Genomic DNA, 27,339 nt, shown 5'->3' on the forward strand with positions numbered 1-27,339 from the left:
TCTCATTTATTTCTCTTGTATATAATTTAATTTAAGTGGCTCATCAATTTGATAATGACCTTCACGTACCTAATTATTTCTTCTGTCAGTTCACCCATCATATTTCTTTTCTTTTTTTTTCATCAGAAAATTCACATAAATAAAAAATAAGACAGTGCCATTATCAGTCAGCCATTGGGTTCCATTATATGAAAAAGGATATTCCCTTTTCCTGGCATGAAATTAGTGTACTAAACACATTTTCATTTCAATTATAAGACTTTTATTTATTTATTTACTGATAATGACAAATACCTAATAATGACAAAATAAAATGGATTAAAAAAATTAAGAACCCAACGTCACCCCATATTCTTATTTGCTTCTTACAGATATAATATACAAATACAAAATTTGACTCTCTGGTGTAAACACATGTTCAATTATGTATTAGGGCCCACGGTGTGGTTCACACGCATTATTAAACTAGGATTAAAATATTGAAAATTGAGATTATTTACATGGTAATTAATGATTAGAAAATTACTATAGATGTTGAAAAATTAACTGTCTTAATTGGAGGTGTCAAAAATGAGTTGATTCGCCTAATCCGCTCAAAATTTAAGGATTGAGCTCAAGATAATTTGAATTGGGTTCAATCTCAACTAATTCAAGTCTTAACCTATTTTAAGAGAATCATCAATTGAGCCCAATTTAATCTCTCATTTCAATATGCTTTAAGACTCTTTATTATGTATGTTCCTATAATGAAGGTATGAATTACTATCTATTTTATAACTTTTAGGATCTATCTATCCATTTGTAACTTCTTTTTTAAAATTTTCTCAAGTTGATATTCTAATTTTGGTTATAAAACTTAAGCCAATTTGAGCTCAAAGTAAACTTGGGCGGTCAGGACCCAACTCAATTTCTATTTCAACCCATTTTACTATCTCTAATTTCAATCCAATTCGTCTATTTGATACCCCTAGTCTTAATTATTCAATGTTCAGATTTAGAGATAATATCTTAATCATTAAAATATGCATTCAGATTCAGACATTAATTTTAATAAAAATAAACTATGCTTTAATTTAACATTCAATCAATTAACATGTGTGATTTTGCTCATAAGAAATGTGTTATATTTGAACTATTTTTAGAAGTATGTTATTCTGGAATATGAAGCAATAATATCGACTTACATAATATGCGGGTAAAAAGATGATGGAACAGTTGTGAAAATTTGTGATTATTGCACAAGTAGAATGACCAGAAGTTTGTATTTCAAATATATTGAAGGTTAAATGTATTAAAAAGAGATACCATAAAGATTAAAATTATAATTTAATATTATTTGAGGGATAAAAAAATGGCATTAACCCATTTAATAATTTAATTTCTATATTGTTAGTTCACACATTCTTATTACATATCATATCTCGTATAAATTAGAATTAATTATACTATACATGCCTATAATATGACTTAATTTTGAATATACTTTATGTATTTTAAAATCAAATACTTATACTTTCTCTAAGGCCTATTCTTAAATATAATAAGTACATCAAAGTATCTATTACTAATATATAAGTGGCAATAAGCACACAACTGGGTGTCAACATTATAAGTGGCAATAAGGACACAACTGGACGTCAACATGTATGTTTCACCGCAAATTTAGCTACTTAGTTATTGGTTGGAGCTTATAATGTCAAAGGTCTCAGGTTCAAACCTTACTACTAGCAACATTAGTTTATTTCATTGTTCATTTTGCTCCTATGTTGTTTTATCAATTAATTTTTATAAAGTTTATGGCATTTTTCTTCTGTATTTTTATATAATTAATTTAGCCATACATTTCGCAAAAAATATTTAGAATTTGAATGTTTTTTTAAAAAATTAGTTAAATTATTTAATTTGATTAATTTTTAAATTTAAGCTATGTAAAAAGTGAAAGCACAATAATTAACAACCTAAAATATTTGAAAAACATATTAAAATGTGATTAACTGTCGAAATTTCACATGTGCCACATAGATTGGGACAACATGAGTAACAATTATTATTTGAAAATTACATTAAGAAATTACTAAAACTCTTGAATCGAAATAAATAGAAAGTACTTATATCACTTTTCTAAATATCTTAAATTTATGTTATTTTATTTTCATTAAGATTAAGACGTTTGAATTTTAATAGACATATAAATGATTAAGATATTATCTCTAAAACTGAACATTGAATGATTAAAACTATTTATTTTTCAACATTTGAATGTGTGTAAAATATTTATTTATTTATTTATTATTTATAATTATAATAAATATACAATTTAAATAAAATAATAATTAAATACTAGAAAAATAGAAATTCAATAAAAACAAGTTTATTATTTGATAAAAAAAATCATAAGATAAAATTAAAACAATATAATAATTAAATATTATATTAATAATATCTTTGAGAAAATATTAATTTAATCACTAAGCTAATAAACATAAAATATATCAGTTATTATAAACTTAATGTATCTAAATTATATCAAATGAATGAAGAGAAAGAACACTATTTTTCTTTAGTTAGGTAGTTCTCCCGACCGTAAGACCCTTTATGAGTAAGGTTAATCGAAAGTCGGGGAAAGTTTATTGGCAAGAGGGAACCATTTCTCACCCAGCCCTACCTACCCTATGTATTCGAGGGAGAGGCTGGAATCGAAAAAGACCAGGTTCCACACTTATGAGACAGGCAGACGATATGAGACGAGCAGTTTTTTGAAGAGCGAATTTGATCCTATAGTCTTCTAATCATCTATAATCAAGCCATAGCCATTGCTGCATCAAATGAGTAAAAAGAGCGTCAAGTATGCGTCAGTCGTTGTTTAAGCATTTAATAGTTTAATAAATAGCACTCAATGATTTAAAGACTTTAAGTTTAGATGACAAAATCAGACACTTTAAGCCTCATTCAATGGTAGTAAGAAGTCGTCACTTATTTTTAAAATAAAATTTTATTTTTATTTATTATTTTTGAAATATCAATAAAAGATATTAAATACTTATTTTCTAAAATATTTTTTAAGATTTAATACTAAACATCATTTAATAAGGATAGTTTAATAAAATACATATATCGATAATTATTTTCTTAATTTGAGTGTCAAGTCAAATAGTGAGAAATAAAAATAAACGAAAGAGTAATAAACAAATGTACTTAATGGACTGCAATCTAAATAATTAAGATTTAGACTTTCGTTAATAGCAAATAAATAAGATCTTAATTAGATGAGGATCTATTGTATAGAATACTCATTAAGGAAAATAATTGTATTTGCTCATGTATTCTTAGGTTAAACAAATTATATATATATATATATATATATATATATATATAAAAGACCCTTGCAGAGTTTCCCAACAGCATAGAGCTTGGGAAGCTCGGATCCAATCAAGATCCGAACAACAATGAGCACTCCTCCACAAAGCAAAGTAGATCAGAACTTTATAACATAAAACATGAAACTATACAAGTATAGACAAAATCAAACAGACCCACAAGCCAGAATTCTCTAAAAAGGCCTAAAAGATTAAAACTTTCCATATGAATAAACAGATCAACAATTGATCTTTTTACCAATGGATGAAGGTTGAGAAAAGAAATGTGTGGAAAAAAGTTAGACAGAAAAGAGAGTGTGTTGTAAGAAAATTGATTTACGTCTGAAATGATAAAGGGATTTTTGCTTGATCATACAACTTATGTGAGAATAAATAAATCCATGTGACTGTTATGTAGGATAATAATAAGGGTGAAAACATGGGAATTAACTGGTCAAGGATAAATAGAAGTCCAAAGTTGAATGGTAACAATAAATATATCAAAAGAATAAGACGAGGATATATATAATTCTTTAAAAAATACATTAAAAAAAATATGACCTTTTTCCGTACTTATTATATAAGAGATTGAATTAATTTTATTTTTTTAAAAACAAAAGTAGGAATGGCAATATTATATTTAAAGAAATTCAAAAAATTAATTAATTTGAAAACTTAGTTAAGAAGATACAAAGTGTGAATATATGAAGAAAAATATGGTCTGTGCAATTTTTGGAAGTTAACGTAAAAGCTAAAAGCTCTGAACTGTTATTCGTACAAATTTTTGGATCCTTTTCATCTTGGCCAAAACATTATGATTGTGACTTTTACATCCATTCTAATTTTTGAAGGTGGACGAATTCAATTTGTCCACTACATTCACATGGACAAAAATACTCATCATCATATTATCGATGTTAGATTTTATTAAATATATTATTATTATAAATTATTCGTGAGATTATATTGAATATATTATAAATTATGTTAAAAGATTGCAGGTTAAAATGGTCACCAGTGTTAAATTTTTGTTCTTCTTTAAATGGTCATTACGTTTTCACTAATCATTCCTCAATTTAAGTGACTTAAAGTTAATTATACGTTTGATAAGTAAATTGCCAATAATTCATTGAATTATTATAGAGAGTAGCAAACATAATAATAGAAGTACAACACATTAATTTGGTTCCCTAATAATTTTTCAGTAAATCATTAATTCATAAAAATTAGGCCAAATGTACTTTTCAGCTACCAGAAATTGGTCCTTCCCCTTGATAAACAAATCTACTTATCTCCGGTTTGAATTTCTTCTTCCAAATTTCACCATCACTCTCCTTTTTCTCAATTTCAACTATTACCAGTTCTTCAGTTAACCGGTTAACCACCACCATCACCACAAAATTACCATTCTGCCCCTCCACCTTCACAGTGGCGCCACTCCTCTGTGCCACCGTCATCCCCTCCGCCTCCGCCACCTCCTCAATTTTCCCGATTACCTTCTCCGGCGTCTCCCTCGATACGAATCGTTCCTTAATAATGAATCCACCATTGCCTTTAAGCAAACTGGAGAAATTAAAACCAGATGAATACGAGATAATATCAAATGCGTTAAGGAATTCTCCAGTGGAACCTGGACCCGACCAAGATTTGAATTCGAATGGGTGATGATCTGATTTCACCTCTTGATACCCTTTTTGAAACCACGGGTCATTCTTAATCTCCTCAATGGTGATACGAGTAACCGGGTTGATATCAAGCAATCGGGTCAACAACCTCTTCAGCTCCGGCGACGTCCATTTCGGGCAACGAAATTCGCCTTTGTAAATTTTCCGATACATGGTCATTAAATTTGTATCATTGAAAGGTAAATACCCAGCATTGAACACAAAGAGAATAATACCACATGACCATATATCCACCTTAGCACCATCATAACCTTTCTTCGCCAAAATCTCCGGTGCCACATAAGCAGGGGTACCACAAAGTGTATGTAGCAAACCATCCGGTCGGATCTGATCCCTGACAGCGCTTAACCCAAAATCGGTAACTTTCAGGTCCCAATTTTCGTCGAGTAATAAATTCTCCGGTTTCAAATCACGGTGGTAGACCCCGCGAGAGTGACAGTATCCAACGGCAGAGATTAACTGCTGGAAATATCGACGGCTGAGATCTTCGCTAAATCGGCCGTTAGCTATTTTAGCAAAGAGTTCACCTCCTTTAGCGAATTCCAGGACGAAGTAGATTTTCTTCTTAGTAGCAAGAATTTCATGTTGGCGCACGATATGGGGATGACGCAACCGGCGCATGATAGAGATTTCTCTCTTGACGTGCCCCGTTAGCCCACCTTTGAGTATTTTCTGTTTGCTGACGACTTTAATCGCCACACTCTGTGCCGTCCTGAAGTCTCTGGCATGATACACTTTACCAAAAGCACCACAACCCAGGAGTTTTCCCAGCTCATATTTGTCGAAAAGGTTTGAATTAACGTCGTCTTCCGGCGGAGGTAATTCAGCCGGAGTTAATTCAGCGTAGATCGCCGCAGCAGCGGATAGTAAAGATTGACTGCCTTCATAGTTATTATGTATGATCTCTGGCATAACTATATCCACAAACCGGTAAACTAGTAACCCCTTTGTGAATTTTCTCTACCCTTTGCATTAAAACACCGAGCAAATCAAATTTGCTCGATATTGGAAATTTTGATAATTCAATCTTTCCGGTATCCGTCTTCGTCAATCAGTGAGGATTGAGAGGAATTTGCAGAAAAAATGGGTTAATCGCTAGAAGTGTAGAGAATGGCTATGGTAGTTGAAGAATTTTGAGTGCAAAACAAAGAAGATGTATTTGATTTTTTCTTAAAGCAAAAGGGCAGAGAGAAGAGAGATAAAGAAAACAAATTATGGTATATGGAGAAAATGTGATAGCATTTGTACAGGTATTTATTGTTGAAGGAATATTGCCGTCTCTCACTTAAACGAGAAAGATGGTCCCACACGTCGTCGTACGGTTGTTTGTTTTCCCACTTCTTTTTTCCAACAATTTCTTTTTCTCTGTCCTTTTTTTTAGACCATACTGAGTTTAGGGCATCTTCAAGGTATCTTTGGCGATATTCTCTATTTTACTTGTCAAATATAGAATATATTTAGCTACAATTAGCTTTAATTTAATTATCTATTTTACCCTCTAGAATTTTCTTTTCTTTTCTAAATAATATATTATTATTTCTATTTTATTTTTATTTTCTTATTTCACAATATAAATTATTATTTTTCCAAACAATCCCTCTATATAATTTTTATGTAATATAAAATTGTATTTGTTTCAAATTATTTAATTAATATTAAACTATATTTTAAAATTTTTAAATAACATAAATTGCAGCATATATTATATATTATACTATTAATGAACAATTCAAATGAAAGTGAATCATTAATAAATACAGTTACATAAACATTATATAAATACTCAACTTTCAAGATTATTAGTGGGTCTCATTAATGCTTTATTAATACATTATGGAGGTCAAAATTAGGGCTGGGCAAAAACACCGAAAAACTGAAATACCGAACCGAACCGAACTATTTCGGTTTCGGTATTTCGGTATTTCGGTTTTCGGTTCGGTATTCGGTGTATGTTTTTGTATTTTTCGTTATTTCGTTTCGGTTTTCGGTATGTAATTTTTGTGTTATTCGGTATTTCGGTTTATCGAAATATATTATATTAAATAATAAATATTATATTTTTAATTAAATTAGGTCAAAACTCTTTAAACCTTTTGGTCTTTTCAATTTTTTTACTTTACTAAATTCTATTATTCTAACTTTCTAAGCTCTGCTTTAGGCTTTAGCAGCAGCCAGCAGCCGCACAACCAGCAACAATCAGCGACCAGCAGCAGGCGACAACCAGGAAGTCAGCAACCGCCAGTTCCGTCGACCAGCAGCAGCAGCCGCCAGTCCTGTCGACCAGCAGCACACACAGCAGTAGCAACCGCCAGCCACCAATCCCAGTCGACCAGCAGGGCTCAGGCAGCCGCAGCACCACGCACAGCAGCAGCCGGCGACCGGCAGCGACAACCATCAGCTTTGAGGTATTTTTTTCTTATAAATATATAAAATAATTTTAAGTTTTTAACTTGCATTTAGTCAATTACTTGAGAATATTTTAGTGCATTTGGATTTTGATCTATCCATTAAAATAAACTAATAAAGATTTCAGATTTGTATATTTTTAATTTTTATATTTAAACTTTATTTTTTTATTTGGATTTGCTCATTTATATAATTGTAATATTGTATTTTCTAATTTCTAGCAAAGGGTCAAATCTTAGACAAAAAAAAAGAGCAAAAGTAATAAAGAAAAAGAAACCACAATGAAAAAATGCATCCAATTGTCATTTTCTTTTCCTTATTTGCTCCTTAATAATGTAAGTGTGAATTCATTGTGAAATTGTTTTTTTTATTATATAGATGGCTGAACAAAATCAATCAAATGTGGGTGTGGCTAATCAAAGTCGAATAAGTATGGCTGATTCTACGGATAATACACCTACTACTAGCAATGATGCCTCAATTGGCACAAAGGAAACAAAAAAAAGAAAAGAAATGGATCCTAGGTCTACTGTTTGGCAATACTTCGAATTTTTTTTTGAAAATGGTTTATTAGTTAAAGCAAAGTGTTTACATTGTAAACAAAACTATGCTGCTAATACAACTAGAAATGGAACAAGTGGACTGAGACAACATTTGACTAACCGATGTAAAGTGTATAAGCCCCCGCCTGTTGCACCTGGCATTCAAAAATTGTTAAATTTTCAAAGTAACAGTTCTTCGATAGAGACTTGGAAATTTGAGCAAGAGGTATGTAGGAAAGCTTTAGTTGAGATGATAATTTTGGATGAGCTACCTTTTAGTTTTGTTGAAAAAGAAGGCTTTAAGAAATTTATGAGTAAAGTTCAACCTTTGTTTCGGATTCCTTCTCGTAGAACCATAACAAGGGATTCTTATGAAGTTTATGGTGAATTGAGAATGAATTTGAAAATGTCTTTTAGAGAAATACAACCAAGAATTTGTCTCACAACAGACACATGGACCTCGATGCAAAGAATCAATTATATGTGTTTGACTGCTCACTTTATTGATAGGGATTGGGTGCTTCATAAAAGAATATTGAATTTTTGTCCTATAACTAGTCATAAAGGTGAGCATTTGGCTGAGTGTATTAGTAATTGTTTACTTGATTGGAACTTGGACAATGTCTTTACTGTTACGGTTGATAATGCCTCTTCAAATGATGTGGCGGTTTTAGAGTTGTCCAAAAAATTAGATATGTGGGGAACTAATATGATGGAAGGTAAGCATCTCCATGTGAGATGTATGGCTCACATACTTAATTTAATTGTGCAAGATGGTTTGAAAGAAATTGGTCCTTCTATCAAACAGGTGAGACAAATGGTGAAATATGTTAGATCATCTTCTACAAGGACAAGAAACTTCTTGAAATGTGTTGAAATGCAAAAAATAGAATGTGATAAAATGTTGTCTTTAGATGTGCCTACTAGGTGGAATTCCACCTATTTGATGTTGGACACGGCAGAAAAATTTGAAAAGGCTTTTGAGAGGTTTGATCTTTATGATGGTAATTTTAATTCTTTTCTTGCTACTGATGTTTGTGAAGATGGAAGTATTGCAGGTTCAATTCAATATGAGGATTGGGCTAATGTGAGGAATATCACAAAGTTTCTTGAAAAATTTTATGAGCTCACATTGAAAGTTTCAGGTTCACGGTATGTTACTTGTAATGTTTATTTTGAGGATATATGTGAGCTTGATGCATACTTGAAAGTATGTATGACAAGTGATGATGTTGATTTGAGTAAAATGGCTTCGGGGATGAAAGAAAAGTTCAAGAAATATTGGGATACTCCTGAAAAGATGAACAAAATGCTTTTTATTGCTTTTGTTTTGGATCCTCGCAATAAATTTATGTATGTTAGTTTTGCTCTTGAAGAATTACTTGGGGAAGAAAAGGGACAGATAGTGAATAATGAAGTAAATGCTTACTTAAAGAATTTGTTTGCGATCTATGTAAGTAAGTATGCAAAAGGTTCTAAAAATCAATCATCTTCATCTGACTCCTCTGATTCATCTACTTATGGTCTTTCTCAAAATGTGAAAACAAATTCTTTGAGAACTAAGTTTTACATGAAGAAACAAAGGGAAGATTCTGGAAGTTTAGGTGTTAAATCTGAGTTGGATAGATATCTTCTTGAAGACCAAGAGCCTGAATCTGAGGACTTTGATAGTTTGATTTGGTGGAAAGTTAATTCTCCTAGATTTCCTATACTTTCACAGTTGGCTCGAGATGTATTGGTTATTCCTTTGTCGAGTGTGGCATCGGAATGTGCATTTAGCACGGGTGGTCGTATTCTTGATCCCTTTAGAAGTTCATTGACTCCCAAATGTGTGCAATGCCTTATTTGTGTTCAAGATTGGCTTAGACAAGAAACTAAGCTTCTTTGTGTTGAAGAAAGTTTGGAGTTTCTTGAAAAAATTGAACTTGGTAAGACTTTTTATTTTTTATTTGTTTTTGGAAAAAATAAAAGACTTATTGTGTTGTATGACATATTTGATTTTCTTATTTATAGAGATGGCAAATAGTGGAAGAAACTCTTCCATTGTTGATCTATGATTGGCTTGCAGGTCTCAAGTATTTAATAGTGGTGAGTTTAATACGTCATTTATTTAATCATATCATTTTTTTTAATCTTAAAAGTAGTATTCTAACATTTAATTTTATTTTAAAAGGTCCAAAGTCGAGACAATGAAGAAAGGTGTAAAGTACCGAGTTTTGTTAGTGTTTTGGTAATTTTGTTGGCACTTGAGACTTCAAAGTGGTCTCATGGAAGAAAGTCAAGAAACTACATTGTTTCTCATTATTGTTATTTGTTATTGTTGGCACCTGAAACTTGAAAGTGGTCTCATGGAAGAGGCTACATTGTTTGTTGTTCATTATTGTTGTTTGTTATTGTTGGCACTTGAAACTTGAAGGTGGTCTCATGGAAGAGGCTACATTGTTTGTTGTTTGTTATTGTTGACACTTGAAACTTGAAGGTGGTCTCATGGAAGAGGCTACATTGTTTGTTGCTCATTATTGTTGTTTGTTATTGTTGACACTTGAAACTTGAAAGTGGTCTCATGAAAACTACATTGGTGCATTATTGTTACTTGTTAGATTGTTAATGTGTTGTTGTGTAATGGCATGATCAATTGATTATTGTATTTGTGAAGTGTAGTGAAGTTTATTTACTTGTTAAATTGTTACTTGTTACTTGTTAGTGCCTTTTGGCCTATTTGATAGTGCCTTTTTGGCCTAAAACCGCCACATCATTTCGTATTATTCTAAGGATTCATTCATTTTAATTCGATTTTTGAGGGGGATAAAAATGGATTTAAATGTTTCCTTAGGAAATTAAAGGTTGATAGTTTAATTGAGTTGCCCTACATTCATTGAGTAAAACTATGATATTTTATAATAATGTTAAAGAGATTTGTATCACAACTCTTTGCCTATTTGTGTAATTGTGTGTTACTTTTTGAAAGAAAAAAAAGAACAATGATAACAACAAGTGTGGAACTTGGAAGTTGGAACTACTCACAATGCTTTTTTAGTAGTACTTAATTTAAATTTATAATTTATTGGCTTTTACACTTTTAGTAGTATTTTAATTATAATTTATTAACAAGGGCAAATTTCAATGATAATTGATAACGGCAGTTTCGTAGTTAGTACTTTTCATCATACAATAATTTAAAAAATAGAGTAAAATAAGTAAAAAGATATAAATAAAATAAAATAAACAAAAAAATTACAAAATTTTAAAAAGCCCACTAAGCAGGCCCATAACAAAAAAACCGAACTAACAAAAACCGAACCGAAATAACATAAACCGAACCGAAATAATAAAAACCGAACCGAACCGAACCGAATTATTTCGGTTCGGTATTCGGTACACGTTGTATAAAAACCGAAAACCGAAAAAAACCGAAAAAAAAAAAACCGAAACCGAACCGAAATACCGAATGTCCAGCCCTAGTCAAAATGAATATTTTTTTCTTTTAATGTCTAGCTAACAATTTTTGTTGTGGTCACAAAAACAACAATTCTCTAGATCATACACCTTCGCATATTGGTGAATATTGAAACGACTTACCAGATTATTGAATTATTATTGTGATTTTTTAAATTATTATGTTATGTATTGTTTTGTTATCTTATGTTTAAATTATTATGTTGTATTGTATTTTTACATTAAAAAATTCATCTTATCATTTAAAAATTGTGCATTCTTCATAGTAAATAATAATAATAATTTTAATTTATATCACTTAAAAGTGACAAAAAATATTTTTAAAACAAAATGTTAATTCTGGATGAAAGTAGTATATATTAAATAATATATTTTTAAAAATGTTATATACATTAAAAAGATATACAAATATTAAAGATTTAATTAATATGTTAATTAAAATATAATATAATAAAAATAATAAAAAAATATTCAAAAAGGAAAATAGTAGTAGTTCTATCTACCTATAAATGGAGAACATAGAGTGAAATAGAGAGTGATTTGTGAGCTCATTCTCTATTTTACTCTTCAAATATAAAGAATAGAGAGTAAAATAGAGGTAGGTTGGAGATGGTCTTAATCCTTTTATTTTATATTTCTATTTTAGACACAATCATCTCTAATCGATTTTTCTATTTTATATATTAGAAAAGAAATTTTCTTCATCTTTTCAATATTATATTATTATTTTTATTTCATAAATTTCTTTTATAAAAATTAATATAGTACATTAGAAATTAATTACGAATATTAGAGTTTTAGTTAATGATCTTATATGATTTATAATATATTAATTATAACTATTATAATATAAATAATATTAAAGAACTAGATTTCAAATATTTTTTTAAAAATGGTGGTTGGAGTACCAATCTCTATTTATTTTTTCCTCCTTCGTTTATGGAATTTGAAGAGTAAAATAAAATATGGTTGGAGTTACTATATGGATCAAAATATTATATTAAAATTAATAATCCAATATCCAATTGCCAGTTGGAACTTGGAACAGTACTACTCCAATTGACTTGATCTGGAATCTTTTGGATTTCGTATTTGCAGGGATGTTTCCCCATGTGTTTAGTTATTACTCCCTCCGTCCCATTTTATGTGCCACTATTTCCTTTTTGGTCAGTTCCAAAAAGAATGTCAGATTTCCTTATATGGTAAGTATTTAAAGGTATAATTCTTTTTTTACCTTTATTGGTCCCACTTAATCTTAAAATAATACTCCAATACATTTATGAGGAGAGAAAAAAATGAGTCTACTTTTTAAAGGGCAATTTGGTAAACAATTCAAAGTCTTCATTTATTTCTTAAACTCCGTGCCCGGTCAAATGTTGCCACATAAAATGGGACGGAGGGAGTATTATTTTTAAACTATTACACATAAAATTAAAAATAATATAAAAATTATAAATATCATTTTTTCCACCTCCTTGCAAATTTTAATGTTAGAGGGCGTATTATTAATCTTAAAGTGTTACAATATATGTTTGATACTAATTTTATGTTGAGAATCTATTTTTTCCACCTCCTTGAAAACCCTAATGTTAGATTTCTTTTTAAATTTAGGTTTATAAATCCATGATATTTTTACGTAGGTTAAATTTAAGTGTATTATAGGGTTTAATTACTACTTAGAATTATTTATTGTATGTTAGTTGTATTAATTGTTAAATTATAATACATTATTTTCAAATTTTAGTGTGTTATTTAGCTTTTTATTAGTTATTAATTGTAAAATGTGTTAGTTTAGTAATATTATAAGTTTATTGATTGTTCTTATAAGTTGAATATATAATTGTTATTACTTCAAATGTATATACTAATAATTAGGGTTTAGGAGATGAAAGATATGAGTTTGTGGCCTCTATCACTCAACTATGACCGTCATAAGGGTCTGATTAGACTATATGTGATCAAGTTTAATGATCGTATAAATGCCAATTTAAATAAATAATCGATGATGCGAGGAGTGAGGGGAGCCTCAAAATCCCCCAAGCCTCGTCGATGCGTCGCATCACCAATCCAACATCCAAAGTGTCAGTCCATACCTCGTTAGACCTATATCTGGACTATTGTCTATGTATTATCTCTTAAAAGGACCCTTGATGCATGCAATAATTTATACTGATAGATTAAAAAGTTATGTATATGCAATGCCTGAAATTAATATTTATAAGTTCGATGTTCATGTTATTGTTCTAGGTCTTGAAGTTACGAGATCTAAATCCTAATTTTTAGAAGTTATATTTTTACTAAACCTAAAATCTTAACTTTATTAGTGTAGACATTGAAATTTTGTGAGACTCTACAAGACGTGTTCAATTCGAATTGAGACTCTAGAAGGTGTGTTCAGTTTCAATTAGAATTCTCGGAGGCTACTCAACTTTATTTTATTATTGTTTTCTTTCTTGAAGTTAATTACAAGACCTAAGTCATTATTTTAATTAGTACATACATTTTTCAAGTTCATTTTGTTGTTATTTTAGATTTTGAAGTTATAAGGCCTTAGACATAATTTTATTAGTACTTTTTTTTTTTCAAGTTTATTTTATTGTTAGTTTAGGTCTTGAAGTTACAATATCTAAATCATAATTTTATTACTATGTACATTTTTTCATGATCGAATTACGTACAATTTTTTCATGGTCTAAGTACGTACATTATTTAAAGTTGTTTATTCTCTGTTAGTTGTATTAATTGTTCAATTGTTAATCATATGTCAATTAGTTAAGCTAATTTACAATTGTAATGTGCTATTTAGCTAGTATTTATTAATTTATTATTCATTAATTATTAAATGTTATTAATTTATTAATTATCGTTAGTTTAGTAATTACTAATTACTATTGATTAATTGTTATTACTTGAAATGTATGTACTCTAAAACTACAAGAGATAAGGACTCTAGCGAGGAAAAATGCGAACATAAAAGGTTCAAATTCGGAAACTATAAGACACTAATAATTTATAATCGTGTATAACATGATTGTTACATGTCACTAAAAGCTACTATGTTAAAAGGTAACAATCGGATTATAAATTTAGTCCGTGAATATATTTAATTAGTGGCAATAATTAATACGATAGTTATACTTACCTACAATGATCAAATTTTACCTTTGTTGATGATTCTCTGATCATTAAAACATTGAAATAAAATAACAAACTTCGATCGTTATAAGTATTTTTAGTGACTGAAATTTCTTTTGTTGACTACGATTAGTGATCGAATTTTCTTTCACAAATTATGATTAAATTATTCAAATAATTTGTGTGGTGCTGAAGTAAAATTATTTCATATGCTTTTCATTGATAATAAATGTCAAATAATTGATATTTACATAAAAATTCATTGTCAATTACGATGAATTGTAACATCATATTAATTATTGAAAAACATACCTATTAGATATAATATCTAAAAATATACATGTTCGTCATAATATCTATCAAATCATAAAAATTGAGAACATAAAATTACAGCATATCTACAAATAATATCCTTGAACCATCGTAAATAAAATAATAAAAATATAACTCTTCAATAAGCTCTATATTTCTTTAATGTCATTTGTTTTTAAACGTTAATAAATTCTTGATTTCTTAACGAACGATTTCATGTCAGTTTAGTATGTGAATGCATGTTAGCTCATTTCCTAGTTTTTTTTTTTAAAAAAAAAGTCAACAAATTAACTAAACAATTGGAGTGAAAAATCATAAATTTAGGGCCCGTTTGGATTGACTTAAAAAAGTAGTTTTTAAGTGCCCGTTTAGATTGACTTATTTTAGGTGCTTTTAAGCCAAAATAGCTTTTAAGCAGTTTTGAAGTATTTGGATAAAGTTAAAAAGTGCTTATAAGCATTAATTTTAAAGCCAAAATAACAAAAATAAGCCAAAAACCATAAGCTAGGAATCCTAGCTTATGGCTTTTGGCTTATAAGTCATAAGCCGAAAGCCAATCTAAACAGACCCAGACAAAAATAAAAAGTCAAACTAAAATGACTTTTAAGTCAAAAAATAAAAAGTAGAGGGAGACCTACGTTTTGATTTTTGACTTATTTTAAGTTATTCTTGACCTTGCCAAACACTTCTCTACTTATTTTAAGTCATTTTTTATTTATTTTAAGTTATTTTTTATATTTGTCAAATACTTTTAGAAGTAAAAACTGACTTTAAAGTAGGTTTGACCAACTTTTAAGCCAATCCAAACACCCTCTTAGGCTTTAGCCAGGATGAAAAAAAGAGACAAAGTACACTAGCCAAATTTAATGAAATAGAAAAAATTCAAAAGCAAGACATTTTAAAATAATCAAAGTGGAAAGTCATTTAAGTACAACCTACTCAATTTTCCAACAAAAGAATAAATAAATTTGTCAGAATACTTAACACTCATTATTACTTTACAAAATAAATTAAACTTAAGTTACACTCATCTCTTCACAAAATTAAATATTTTTTGTACAATAATTACCTTTTTATACTAAAGTAAATCATTCTATGAATCATTAACGGTAAATTTAATGCTCAATGAAATAAATACAAGTATACTACAACAGTTATACTATTAATTCTTGACGAGAGGGAGTTGCTCGGATGGTAAGCACCTCTCACTTTCAACCCGAAAGTTGCGAGTTCGAGTCACCAAGGTCCCAAAAGGGATGGGAACTCCTAGGGAGGGTAAAAAAAAGTTATACTATTAATCCATTTAATTTTAAAAATAATTGTTTTTAACTATTTCAATTAAAAAGGCAGTAATAGAAAAATATATACAGTGTAAAAAAATTAGTAACAAAATAACAAAAAGACAAGTTACTTTTAAAAAATAGGGATAGAAAAATATTTACAGTATTAAATGCTACAAGAAGCTAAAATAAAACAATTACAGAATAAAAAATTAATCATGCCGTTGGTATGGTACGAAAGAACATACAACCTATAATAATGCCATGCTTTAGTTGAGTCCGGAGCTAAAGGGTAACTTTTTTTTTCCAAAAAAATATAAACGGTATATCAAATTTGTTTAAAATCAAAACAGCAAAATCGCTACCGAGGGAGCGATATTTTTTAATGTCGTGCGCACCATTAAATACTTCATTTACAATTGCTGCTCCAGCAACGATTTATCCAAAAAAGAATAAAAAATTAAAATTAGATAGTTTTTTTTTAAAAATCTAAAATTAACGCTGCTGAGATCGCTGCCTCAGCAGCGTTGTTTTCAAAAAAGAATTTTTTTTCTCTAAAATCGTTATTTTTTAAAATTAAAATCGCTGCTATTTTGTTCATTAAAAAAAAAAAAACCCTGAAATCGCTGCCCATTTTGCTAATTTTTTTTTATAAAAACGCTGCTAGGCAGCGATTTTAGAAAAAAAAATTCTTTTCTGAAAACAATGTTGCTGAGGAAGCGATTTTACAATTTTTTTATTTTTTTTAAATCGTTGCTGGGCAGCGATTTTAATGTTTTTTTTTTTGACAAAATCGTTGCTCCAACAACTATTTTAAATGAAGTTTTTAACAGCGTGCACGACATTAAAAAATATCGCTCCCTCAGTAGTGATTTTACTGTTTTAATTTTAAAAAAAATTAGTATACCGTTTATGTCTTTTAGAGAAAAAATTTAGCTTTTTAGCTTCAGACTCTGCTTTAGTCGGTTGTCATACATTTTCAAGAATCACAACAAGAAGTGAGAAAAATACAAATGTTGTGAATTTTTTTTAGAAAATATGTATGATTTAAGTAGGTGGGGTGGGGGCGAGGGGGAGCCTAATCAAAAATAAAAATAAAGGAATACATCTCCACTCAAATAGAGAAATGTCTAATTCTATAAGTACGTAGTCTTCTTTGTTATAAAAAAAATAGTACAATCAAAGACTATAGTCTATATGTACTCGCATTGTCAATTAAAGATTGTTTATGATATTAAAATGCATTAAATAATTAAGAATAAGGATGTTAAATGAAATTTATCAAGACACATATATTTTTCAATAATTTCAAGTTCGACAAACTTCTTGTCCTTCTTACAAGTCTCAAAGAAAATAGCTATCATTTTTATGGATTATCATCTTTGCTTTCCTTCACAATCGAAAAAACAAGTCACATATATATTTTTTTTATACAAAGTGGATATTTCTTGAAGGATTAAATGATCTACTTATCAATTCATAAACAATCTCTAATGGACTTGCTATCCGTATGATGAGGATCCTAAACTTATAGACATATTGAGTAAGTTTTTAATACTTACCCTTTTTTTTATATTTACAATACTTAAATTATATGTTAAATTTTAAGTTGGACAAAAAGAAAGTAAACAAAAAACAAAGTCTACAATCTTATTTTGTGCGTCCTGTTAAAATCAGATATTAAAAATATTTTGAAAGAAAAATTAATCTTATCATAAACTAGTAAATTTGTCTGCGCGTAAAAGATAGTAAAATATATATATTTTAAAAATAAATATCACATTAGCCTTTTAAGTTTTATGTTTTCTGTGCTATTATATTCATAATATTTGATTTGAAGAATAAGATGAAGACTATTGAGTGGTGATCTGCTTGTGGGAGCGGATATCGATAAGAGTTCGAAAGATTGTGATTTCATATTTTCTTATTGATTATAGTAGTAAGAATGATGTTGCATTATTTATTTTCTTGTATATTCTCTCAATAATTTCTTTTTATTTTATATTTTCTATGAATTGTTTTATTAGCGTAAGTTTATAAAAGATGGTAAAATATATATATTTTTTAAAAAAATATTACAATTTTTATCTATCTATTTATCTGTCTATTTGTTTATCTATCGGTCTATTTGCGACCTCTAACAAAGCCATAAGTAACTATTTTGAATCAAAAGAAATTATAAACTTACGCTAATAGAAAAATTCATATAAAATATAAAATAAAAAGAAATTATTAAGAAAATATACAAGAAAATAAATAATGCAACATCATTCTTACTACTGTAATCAGTAAAAAAATATGAAATCACTGCGCAATCTTTCGAATTCTTATCGATATCCGCTCCCACAAGCAGTCACCACTCAATAGTCTTCATCTTATTCTTCAAATCAAATAATATGAATATAATAGCACAAAAAACATAAAACTTAAAAGGCTAATGTGATCATTAATGTATTTATTGTTGGACTACAATATAAAATAACAGTTAATGTCATGAATATGACTATTAATTATGTTAGGGGTAATAAAAACTTGTGTGGAATAATGAAAATAAAGTCCCATTAAGTTTTACATTTAAGAAATTTAAAGTAATGACCTTTTAGTTTCTAACATTGTATATATTTAATATAATTAAGAGTGTTAAAAGAGTTTTTTTTTTACTGTTTTTAATATAACATATAAATAAGGAAAAAAATAGAGAAAACCCCTAAAACGGAGAAAAAAAAATTGTATTTCTTGACCAAAGAGACATTGATTTTTTTTTCTATTTCTAGCTTTATTATTATATATAAATTTGGCGGTAAATTATTGTTCAATATTGAAGTCTCACATTAGTTAAATGTATGAGATTCAATTTCGTTATATGGTGGAGATGTGAGAAGTGATCAAGATTTTATATGTTATATTAAGAAAATGAATAGATTAAAGAATTCGTAATTAAAGAGACTGCTCTTTTGAATTTTAGCTTCTTGCTTATACACGTAATGTACAAGAATTCATATTTTATAGCCAATCATCTATTGCTATGTGGCTAATAGTTTATCAACAAGATTCTATAATACCATTCCTAAACTTATGCCATATACAATGTTTTAGAAATTGGAGTTGCGCATCTTCAGTATCAATAAGTACGGTGGACACTTAATTAGTTCATTTGTTAATCCTACTTGATTCTTAGGGGGGCGGGGAATTTTAAGATTGTGTGAAAATTCTATTTGGATTCAATAAATTAAAACTGTATCAAAAAAAATAAATATATATATATATATTCAAAACTCAACTATAAATTATAAAAAACGATTGAATAATTTAGTAACTTCACCCGATTATGACCAACTCTTCTTGGTCTTGAAAAAATAAGTCTTAATCAAAATAATATTACAATATGATAAATAAATCTAAAATGTTACAAATACAAAACAAATAATCTCATATCATCAGTAAAGTTAAGTATCTAGTAATCTTCTTTGATAGAATCATCACTAAAATGAAGAAAAAAAAATATTACAAAAAATAAAGAATAAAAAACAGTTAAATACATACCTGTGCTCCATTTTAAAATTTCCTGCAAATTACAAAGAAAAAAAAACTCATTACAAATGAAACAAATTACCTACTAACCTTAAAAATTAGTAACATCGTCACAACAAACGAAAAAAAAAAAAAAAGAAAGAGAAAGAGAAAGGTATTATCGGAATTGAAAAAGAAAACAACAAAAATACATATCTTTTAGACTTTATCCGTTTTGCATCTATGTATGCATATATATAGCTATAGAATATGAATGATTTGTAACTCCATTTATAAATTAGAAATACTTTATTCTTCATAAATATGATGAATTAGTATGAAAAAAATTGTAATGGCCAATAAATATGGATTATGAAAGGTTGTAACGGTAATAATCATTGATAAGATTAATTTTTTCATTAATTTATGAATATTATATTAATTTAGTGATAAAAAAAATGAGATAAAAACTAAAAAAATTGACAATGACGTTTTGGGCTGCTGAGTAATTAATTACTCCTATTTAGTGTGATCTTTTAATTCATTGAAGTTTTTATTTTAGGAAAAAATTCAGATTTTATTTTAATTAGAAAGATAAAATAGATAATTGCAAATGCTGGCCATTGAAGGTTGCCACATCAGCGATTCTAGATTCAGATATATATATATATATATATTGTTTTAATAATTAATCACATGCCCACTTAAAGTAAAATGGTAGTATTAAGTTATAAAGTCATATCTTAAATTTATCAGATAAAAAATGTTTATTGACTAATCATTTTCAATCACTCTTATCTATTTTTATCAACACATATTTTAGAACCTTCTGAAATGATTTTGTTTTCACATTCTCGTGCAATGTTCCTTTCGAATTATTTTACAGTTTTTTCATAAATTGTAAAACATGATCTCTTTGATCATTCATGTAGCTTGTCAAATAATTTTTAAAATATAAAAATATATATCAATATAAATATCCTGAATAAGTGAAATTAACTATCCAAAAGATTAATTTACGAATCACCAAATAAAGTAGAAATCTAGTCATCTTAGAATAAAAAATTAATACTTCGAATCAATTACAATCACCACGTATCTAGCACATAATAATAGAATATGAACTACCTTTTATATATATATATATATATATATGAACTATCTTATTAAGTACCCTCATAAAATTTAAAATCTTATATTTATAGTATAACAATGAATGAAAGAACTTAACAATAATTTCTAATGATCAATTCGTGACTTCATATGAAGAGATGCCTTCTGTGGACATCTATCCTAATATATTGATGTAAATTATTGATGAAAGATAATGTGATTTTTGAACCATTTAACTTTTTTTTTAAAGAAAAAATTGGGGGTAGAGAAAAGGGAAATGGAAAGGGGATTATAATGTTGAATTCAAATATCACTTCAAATTTTTGTTATTTTATACCGAAAAAAAGTTCAAATACATTATTGCACTTTAAAAAAGACTCATTTATGCTATTCGATAAAACTTGAGCTCACCTTCATCATTATCATGAATTCATGCCATTTTTTATCAAGAAAAAACATATCCGGCTTTGGCATACTACATTTTACATGTGACCACTGATGTATGAGGCATGCTACTAATTAAATTATTCAAATTAAAAAATTCAACCAAATTAAAATATTCACCCAAATTCAATTTTAACCCAACACTTAATATTTATCGAGATAATTTATAAATAATTAAAAAATATTTACCCCACAAATCGAGAAAGCGATGAAAAATACTTGCCAAAAATTGATTGGGTATGCGCGAGGGTTAATCGATTTTAAGAATTTGATTTTTATGTTTACAAATAGCCAATATTTTAAATAGTTTTAATTTAGCAGGAAAAAAAACTTTTGATAATTTTTGTTTTTCATAGTTTGTGATTTTTTTTCTTTTATCAGTAATGAGCTATTCAACATTCCTTTTTCTCACCAGCATCCATTCTAGAGATAATATCTCAGATGGTTACCAAACTTTGAATAATTCACTTAGAAAGTCATTCAACTTTGAATAGTTTACTTAGAAAGTCACTCAACTATTATCATTTCACTTAGAAAGTCACTCAACTATTGATATTTTAGTCACCCAACTAATTTAATAATTTTTTCATTAAATTTTGTTAAATACAATTTTTGTTTAAACTGTTATTTTAACAGAAAGATGCTCATTTTAATTATTTTATTAAATTTTGTTGAATACAATTTTTTAAAACTATTTTCTTAAAAAAAAATAAAAAATTGCTATATGCTACTGTGCGTTTTTTTTTAATTACTCCTAAATTACTTCCGTTCAATTCCAATCTTCTTCTTTTTTGGATCATTTTTCAGCAAATTTAATTAGTCCATGCTGATGTACGTTATAAAAAAAATTGTGAGTTAAATAAGTGGAGTGAGTCAATAAGATAATTAAAATAGACATTTTATTATTTGTTAAAAAAAATAGTTAAAATAAAAATTAGATTTCAATAATGTTTATTGAATAAATTATTTAAATTTCTTGGATGACTTTCTAAGTGAAATATCAATAGTTGAGTGACTTTCTAAGTGAAATATCAATAGTTGAGTGACTTTTGAGTTATAAAACAAAGTTGAGTGACTTTCCAAGTGAATAACTCAAAGTTGAGTGACTTTCTAAGTGAACTATTCAAAGTTGAGTGACCATCTGAGATATTAACTCATCCCTTCTACGATTTCAACTCATCTCAACTATCTGTTCAATAATGCAAAATTTAACGTTTGCGCCTTGCGGCATTATTTGTATAATTTTTTTATTTGACTGATTTAATTAGTGATGTAACCTATTTATTATTGGCTATGTACAGAACGTGGTATGTTAAAATTGGCTATATTTTTCATTAATAAATAATGACACAAATGAACACTTTGTTTAACGACAATGACATAGGTGAGCCAAACTATTAACCGATGTCATAGATAAAAATTTTATTTGTTGATTAGTAATTGTATATATAGAGTCACATTGTAATGCTTATGCTCTTATTCACATTCAGTAAAATCACGATTCTTCTCTCTAAATTCAGTTAATCTTTTGATCAAGTTGATCTCCATTAATGAAGGAATGGAGCTGGTTCATGGTGTTAGTTTTGTCATGGTATCAGAGTAGGTGGATTGCTCGTAGTTCTTCTCCAAATTCACTTCGTACGCTTCTCTCCTGCATTTGCACAAACTCTTCTATGTTGCTTTCGATTAGCTGTTTGAAGAATTGTGTTGTGAATTCTTTGCTTCTATCATATTTTGATTTAGCGATCTTCACCTGATTCTCTTATGGTGGATCAGTTTTCTCGTTTATTACACCAATTGGATTTCTGGTTGTTTTCGTGCTAAATTTCTTCGCGAATACTTGAACACCATGGTTGACATTCAAGTTGACATTCAAGCTGATCCTACTTGTAGTTCGTCTATAGTTCGATTGGAATTTGCTAGTTCTTTTTACTTGCATCCCTCAGAGAGTGCAAGATCCTTTCTTTTGCCTGCAGTTTTTGATGGTATTGGTTATAAATCTTGCCGAAGGGCTGTTCTCAGAGCTCTTTCAGTCAAGAGCAAACCAGGGTTCATTAACGGAGGAATTGTGCGACCTACTCCCACTGATCCTAGTTTCATGCAGTGGGAGAGGTGTGATGACATGGTCACATTTTGGATCCTGAAATCCCTGTCCCCAGATTTAGGCGATTGCAGTATGTGAACAATGCCAAGGAACTCTGGGCAGAATTGGAAGAAAGGTACGATCAAACCAATAAGCGCAAGTTGTATCAATTGCAGAAGGAAATCAATGACCTTGTCCAAGGCACTCTAGACATAACTGGTATTACACAAAAAATGAAGAAGTTGTGGGAGGAAATGAGTACCATTGATGTCAATTCTCGGTGCACTTGTGTGTGCACCTATGGGGGTAAAAGCAAACTGCACAAGGCTGAACAAGAAAGGAGACTAATACATTTTTTAATAGGGTTAAATGAGATGTATACGACTGTCAGATGCAACATTATCATGATGAATACACTTCCTAGCATGGATCAAGCTTTTGCCATATTATCCCAAGAGAAAGGCAAAGAGAGGTGAAACCTCACAATCATACAACTTTGGATTCTACCTCTCTCAGTGCCTATGGATAGACCAACAACAATGGTTGATACAAGGGGTTCATGACAACCTACAGTTCATCTAGAGGGGATGGAACCAGTTCTAGGAATACAAACAACAACACTGTGTTTAGAGACAATTCCAGTACTAACAGGTCTTCTTTATTTTGTGACTACTATAAGAAATCAGGACACACAAAGGATAGATTTTACAAGCTTCATGGATACCCATCCAATCCAAGGTTCCAAAAGGGAAAAGGCACAACTTCTGCAGCAAATGTGTGTGCCTCTAATATGAATGAGCATCAAACTGAGGAGGAACCTGAAATGAGGGGGCAAATGCCATTGAACTTGTCCAAAGACCAATATGAACAACTACTCAATCTCTTGGGAACACTACAGGTTGGAAATGGAGCCTCAAATTCAGACAACTCAGACATCATGCTGAATGGAGCTGTGAACTAGGCAAGTATACTTTCTTGTTATTCCTCTATCACTGATATATGTGATCTTTCTTGTAAGCGTGTTAAACTGGCTACTGGCTCTTAGATCATAGATTCAGGAGAATCACATCATATGACCTATGATAAAACCACCCTCACAAACATTAGATCACTTTCATATCCCTTCCTAATTTCACTCCCAAATGGTTATAAGGTTAAAGTGACTGAAATTGGTGATGTTTGTTTAATTCCAGCTTTGACTCTAAGCAAAGTATTGTTTGTACCTAGATTCAAGTTTAATCTCATTTCTATTCATTGTTTAGCACTACAACTCAATGGTATAGTCAATTTTGATAAATTTTCTTATTTACTGCAGGGCCCTTCTCTGAAGAGCCCCCTGGAACTTGGTAAAGCCAAGAATGGCCTGTACTTCCTGGGTCACAAATGCCACAATTGTTATCCATCTGCTGAGAGCAAAACACCTCATTTTAATTGTCATATTGTCCCTTTTTTAGGAAACATTGACAGGAATTCAAACTCTAATGTGTACACTACATCTTCTGTAAAATACTCTCCTATAAATAATGAAGATTGTAATGTTGTTCCTTCCTCTTGTTTTACTGATACTTGTCCTTCATTTGCTAATGTCTCTAGTCACACTTACGATGATGAACTCTTATGTCATGCTAGATTAGGACATGTACTTTTTGTAAAAATGAAAAACATCTCAACTATACCTGTGAACTTTTCTTCCAAACAGCCTTTTACCTGCACCATATGCCCTATGGCTAGGAAAACTAGGATGCCCTTTCCAAAAAGTACCACCACCACCACTATTAAAGTGTTTGAGTTACTGCATGTTGACCTATGGGGACCATACCATATTCCCACTCATGATGGTTATCACTATTTTCTCACTATGGTAGATGACCACAGTAGGTCCACTTAGACACAATTGCTAAGATGTAAAAGTAATGCTCTCCAAACTATCAAAGCCTTCATATCTCTCATAGAAAATCAATTCCAAACCAAGTTGAAAGCCATAAGATCTGAAAATGGGTTAGAGTTCACTTCAGCTGAGGCCACATGTTTTTTCCAAACCAAAGGTATCATACACCAAAAAACTTGTCCTTATACACCTCAACAAAATGGTGTGGTAGAAAGGAAACATAAGTACCTGCTTGAAACAACAAGGGCACTTTTATTTTAGTCAAAGTTGCCCATGAGGTATTGGGGGAAATGTGTACTGACTGCCACATACCTGATTAATAGATTGCCCATTCAACTTCTTCAGAACAAGTCTCCATATGAAATATTGTACCACAAACAACCTACATATTCCCACCTTAACAGTTTTGGTTGTCTTTGTTTTTCCACCACCTTAAGAACTTACAAGGATAAATTTGAACAAAGAACCACACCACATATTTTGTTGGCTACCCATTCAACACAAAAGGTTACAAAGTTTTGAATCTGGATACTAAGAGAGTTCATATATCTAGAGATGTTACCTTCCATGAAAAGATTTTTCCCTCTGTTATTGCCCCTGATGGTTCTAGTTTCAATTCTATTTTACAAATGATTATTTATGCCACTAACATACCTTGTATGCCTAGTAAAATGAACACTTTTGCTACTGATGATTTGCTGGAAAATTTCACACCACATGAGGTCACTGATAATCAATTAATTAGTAAAACCAATATGAATGTAATACCACTTGTTGTCCTACATGAACCTGCAACCCAAAATACCTTGCCTGATCCAAATGCTACTATGCTCAATGATACTTTACCAGAACCCAAAAAAACAACCAGGACCATACATATTCCTAATTACCTAAAGGAATACAACTATACCTTACCTAAGCTGCACTCCCTCACTTCTTTTATGTCTCACCATGACCATGTTTGTTTCACTAGTCTTTGTTTTGATAGCCAACAGTTACTGACAACCATTTCACTTAAATGTGAGCCTAATTCATTTGAAGAGGCAATATTGCACCCTGCCTGGTAGCAGGACATGACACAGGAGTTTGAAGCCTTGTATGATAATGACACTTGGGAGATGGTCATGTTGCCTGATGGGAAGAAGGCTATTGAATGCAAGTAGGTGTACAAAATCAAGCATAAGGCTGATGGAAGTGTGGAGAGGTTCAACACCAGATTGGTAGTCAAAGGTTATACACAACAAGTTGGGGTAGATTACACTGAAACCTTCTTACCTATGGTTATAACCACTGTTAGAACCTTAATTTCTTTAGCTGTCAAGATGGATTGGAACTTATATCAAAAATGAATTCTTGCATGGTGATTTACATGAGGAAGTATACATGGTACCTCCACATTGGAACTTATATAAAAAATGAAGGATTTTGATGTGTTGAGTTACAAGGCCACTACATCACCACTTGATTGCATTGAGAAGTTGACAGCCACAGATGGCAAACTCTTGCCTGATCCCATTCAATATAGGAAGTCGGTTGACAAGCTAAACTTTCTAACTAACACTAGATGGACATAACCTATAATGTACAACACCTGAGCCAATTCATGCAATCACTTAGGGAACCACATTTGAAAGCAGCGTACCATGTACCTGAATATTTGAAACATGATCCAACAATGGGGATTTTCATCTCGAACAAGCCTGATCTTACTATCAATGCTTATTGTGATTCTGATTGGGCTGCTTGCCCTGACTCAAGGAAGTCTGTTAGTGGATACCTAGTGCTTATGAGTGATAGTCCTGTCAATTGGAAGTCAAAGAAGCAAGCTACAATATCTTTTTCATCTGCTGAAGCTGAATATAGAGCTGTAAGACAAGTTGTGGGAGAATTAGTGTGGCTTGAAAGATTGCTTGGTGAACTAACAATACAATGCTCCTTGCCTATACATGTTAATTGTGACAGTCAAGCAGTAGTCCATATTACCAAGAATCCAGTCTTTCATGAGAGGACAAAACATATAGAAATTGATTGTCATTTTGTTAGGACTAAGCTTCAACAAGGCCTGATCACACTCCATCACATCTCCACTGATTCACAGTTGGCAGACATCTTCACCAACGCCCTGACTG

At 29.9% G+C, this 27,339-nt stretch overlaps 4 protein-coding genes across 4 annotated transcripts in view; 2 read left to right on the plus strand and 2 right to left on the minus strand.

Moving 5' to 3' along the window:
* LOC125833069 (uncharacterized) overlaps positions 1-27,339 on the minus strand; it is a 1,066,246-nt gene that overhangs the window by 154,208 nt on the left and 884,699 nt on the right. The gene's annotated exons all lie outside the window — the stretch shown is intronic.
* On the minus strand, positions 4,459-6,258 carry LOC125833064 (CBL-interacting serine/threonine-protein kinase 14-like). The gene has a single exon (XM_049512220.1). It carries the CDS (start codon positions 5,951-5,953, stop codon positions 4,601-4,603), a length of 1,353 nt encoding a protein of 450 aa, XP_049368177.1. The 5' UTR covers positions 5,954-6,258; the 3' UTR covers positions 4,459-4,600.
* Positions 6,256-10,046, plus strand: LOC125833072 (zinc finger BED domain-containing protein RICESLEEPER 2-like). The gene is made up of 4 exons (XM_049512228.1): positions 6,256-6,291; positions 7,207-7,446; positions 7,826-9,917; positions 10,003-10,046. Exons 1-4 carry the CDS (start codon positions 6,256-6,258, stop codon positions 10,044-10,046), a joined length of 2,412 nt encoding a protein of 803 aa, XP_049368185.1.
* LOC125833073 (uncharacterized) lies at positions 23,089-23,798 on the plus strand. The gene is made up of 2 exons (XM_049512229.1): positions 23,089-23,351; positions 23,399-23,798. The coding sequence occupies exons 1-2, from the start codon at positions 23,089-23,091 to the stop codon at positions 23,796-23,798; spliced, it is 663 nt and encodes a 220-aa protein (XP_049368186.1).

Source organism: Solanum verrucosum, unplaced genomic scaffold (genome assembly GCF_900185275.1).
Source record: "Solanum verrucosum unplaced genomic scaffold, falcon-dt-bn FXZP01000041.1, whole genome shotgun sequence".
Taxonomy (NCBI): domain Eukaryota; kingdom Viridiplantae; phylum Streptophyta; class Magnoliopsida; order Solanales; family Solanaceae; genus Solanum; species Solanum verrucosum.

Coding starts and splice junctions, on each gene's coding strand:
- LOC125833064 (XM_049512220.1), bottom strand. CDS start 5,953: ATGCCAGAGATCATACATAATAACTATGAAGGCAGTCAATCTTTACTA.
- LOC125833073 (XM_049512229.1), top strand. CDS start 23,089: ATGGTTGACATTCAAGTTGACATTCAAGCTGATCCTACTTGTAGTTCG. Junction 23,352..23,398: donor AGTTTCATGCAGTGGGAGAG/GTGTGATGACAT, acceptor CCCTGTCCCCAG/ATTTAGGCGATTGCAGTATG.
- LOC125833072 (XM_049512228.1), top strand. CDS start 6,256: ATGGTATATGGAGAAAATGTGATAGCATTTGTACAG. Junction 6,292..7,206: donor ATGTGATAGCATTTGTACAG/GTATTTATTGTT, acceptor TTTAGGCTTTAG/CAGCAGCCAGCAGCCGCACA. Junction 7,447..7,825: donor CGACAACCATCAGCTTTGAG/GTATTTTTTTCT, acceptor TTTATTATATAG/ATGGCTGAACAAAATCAATC.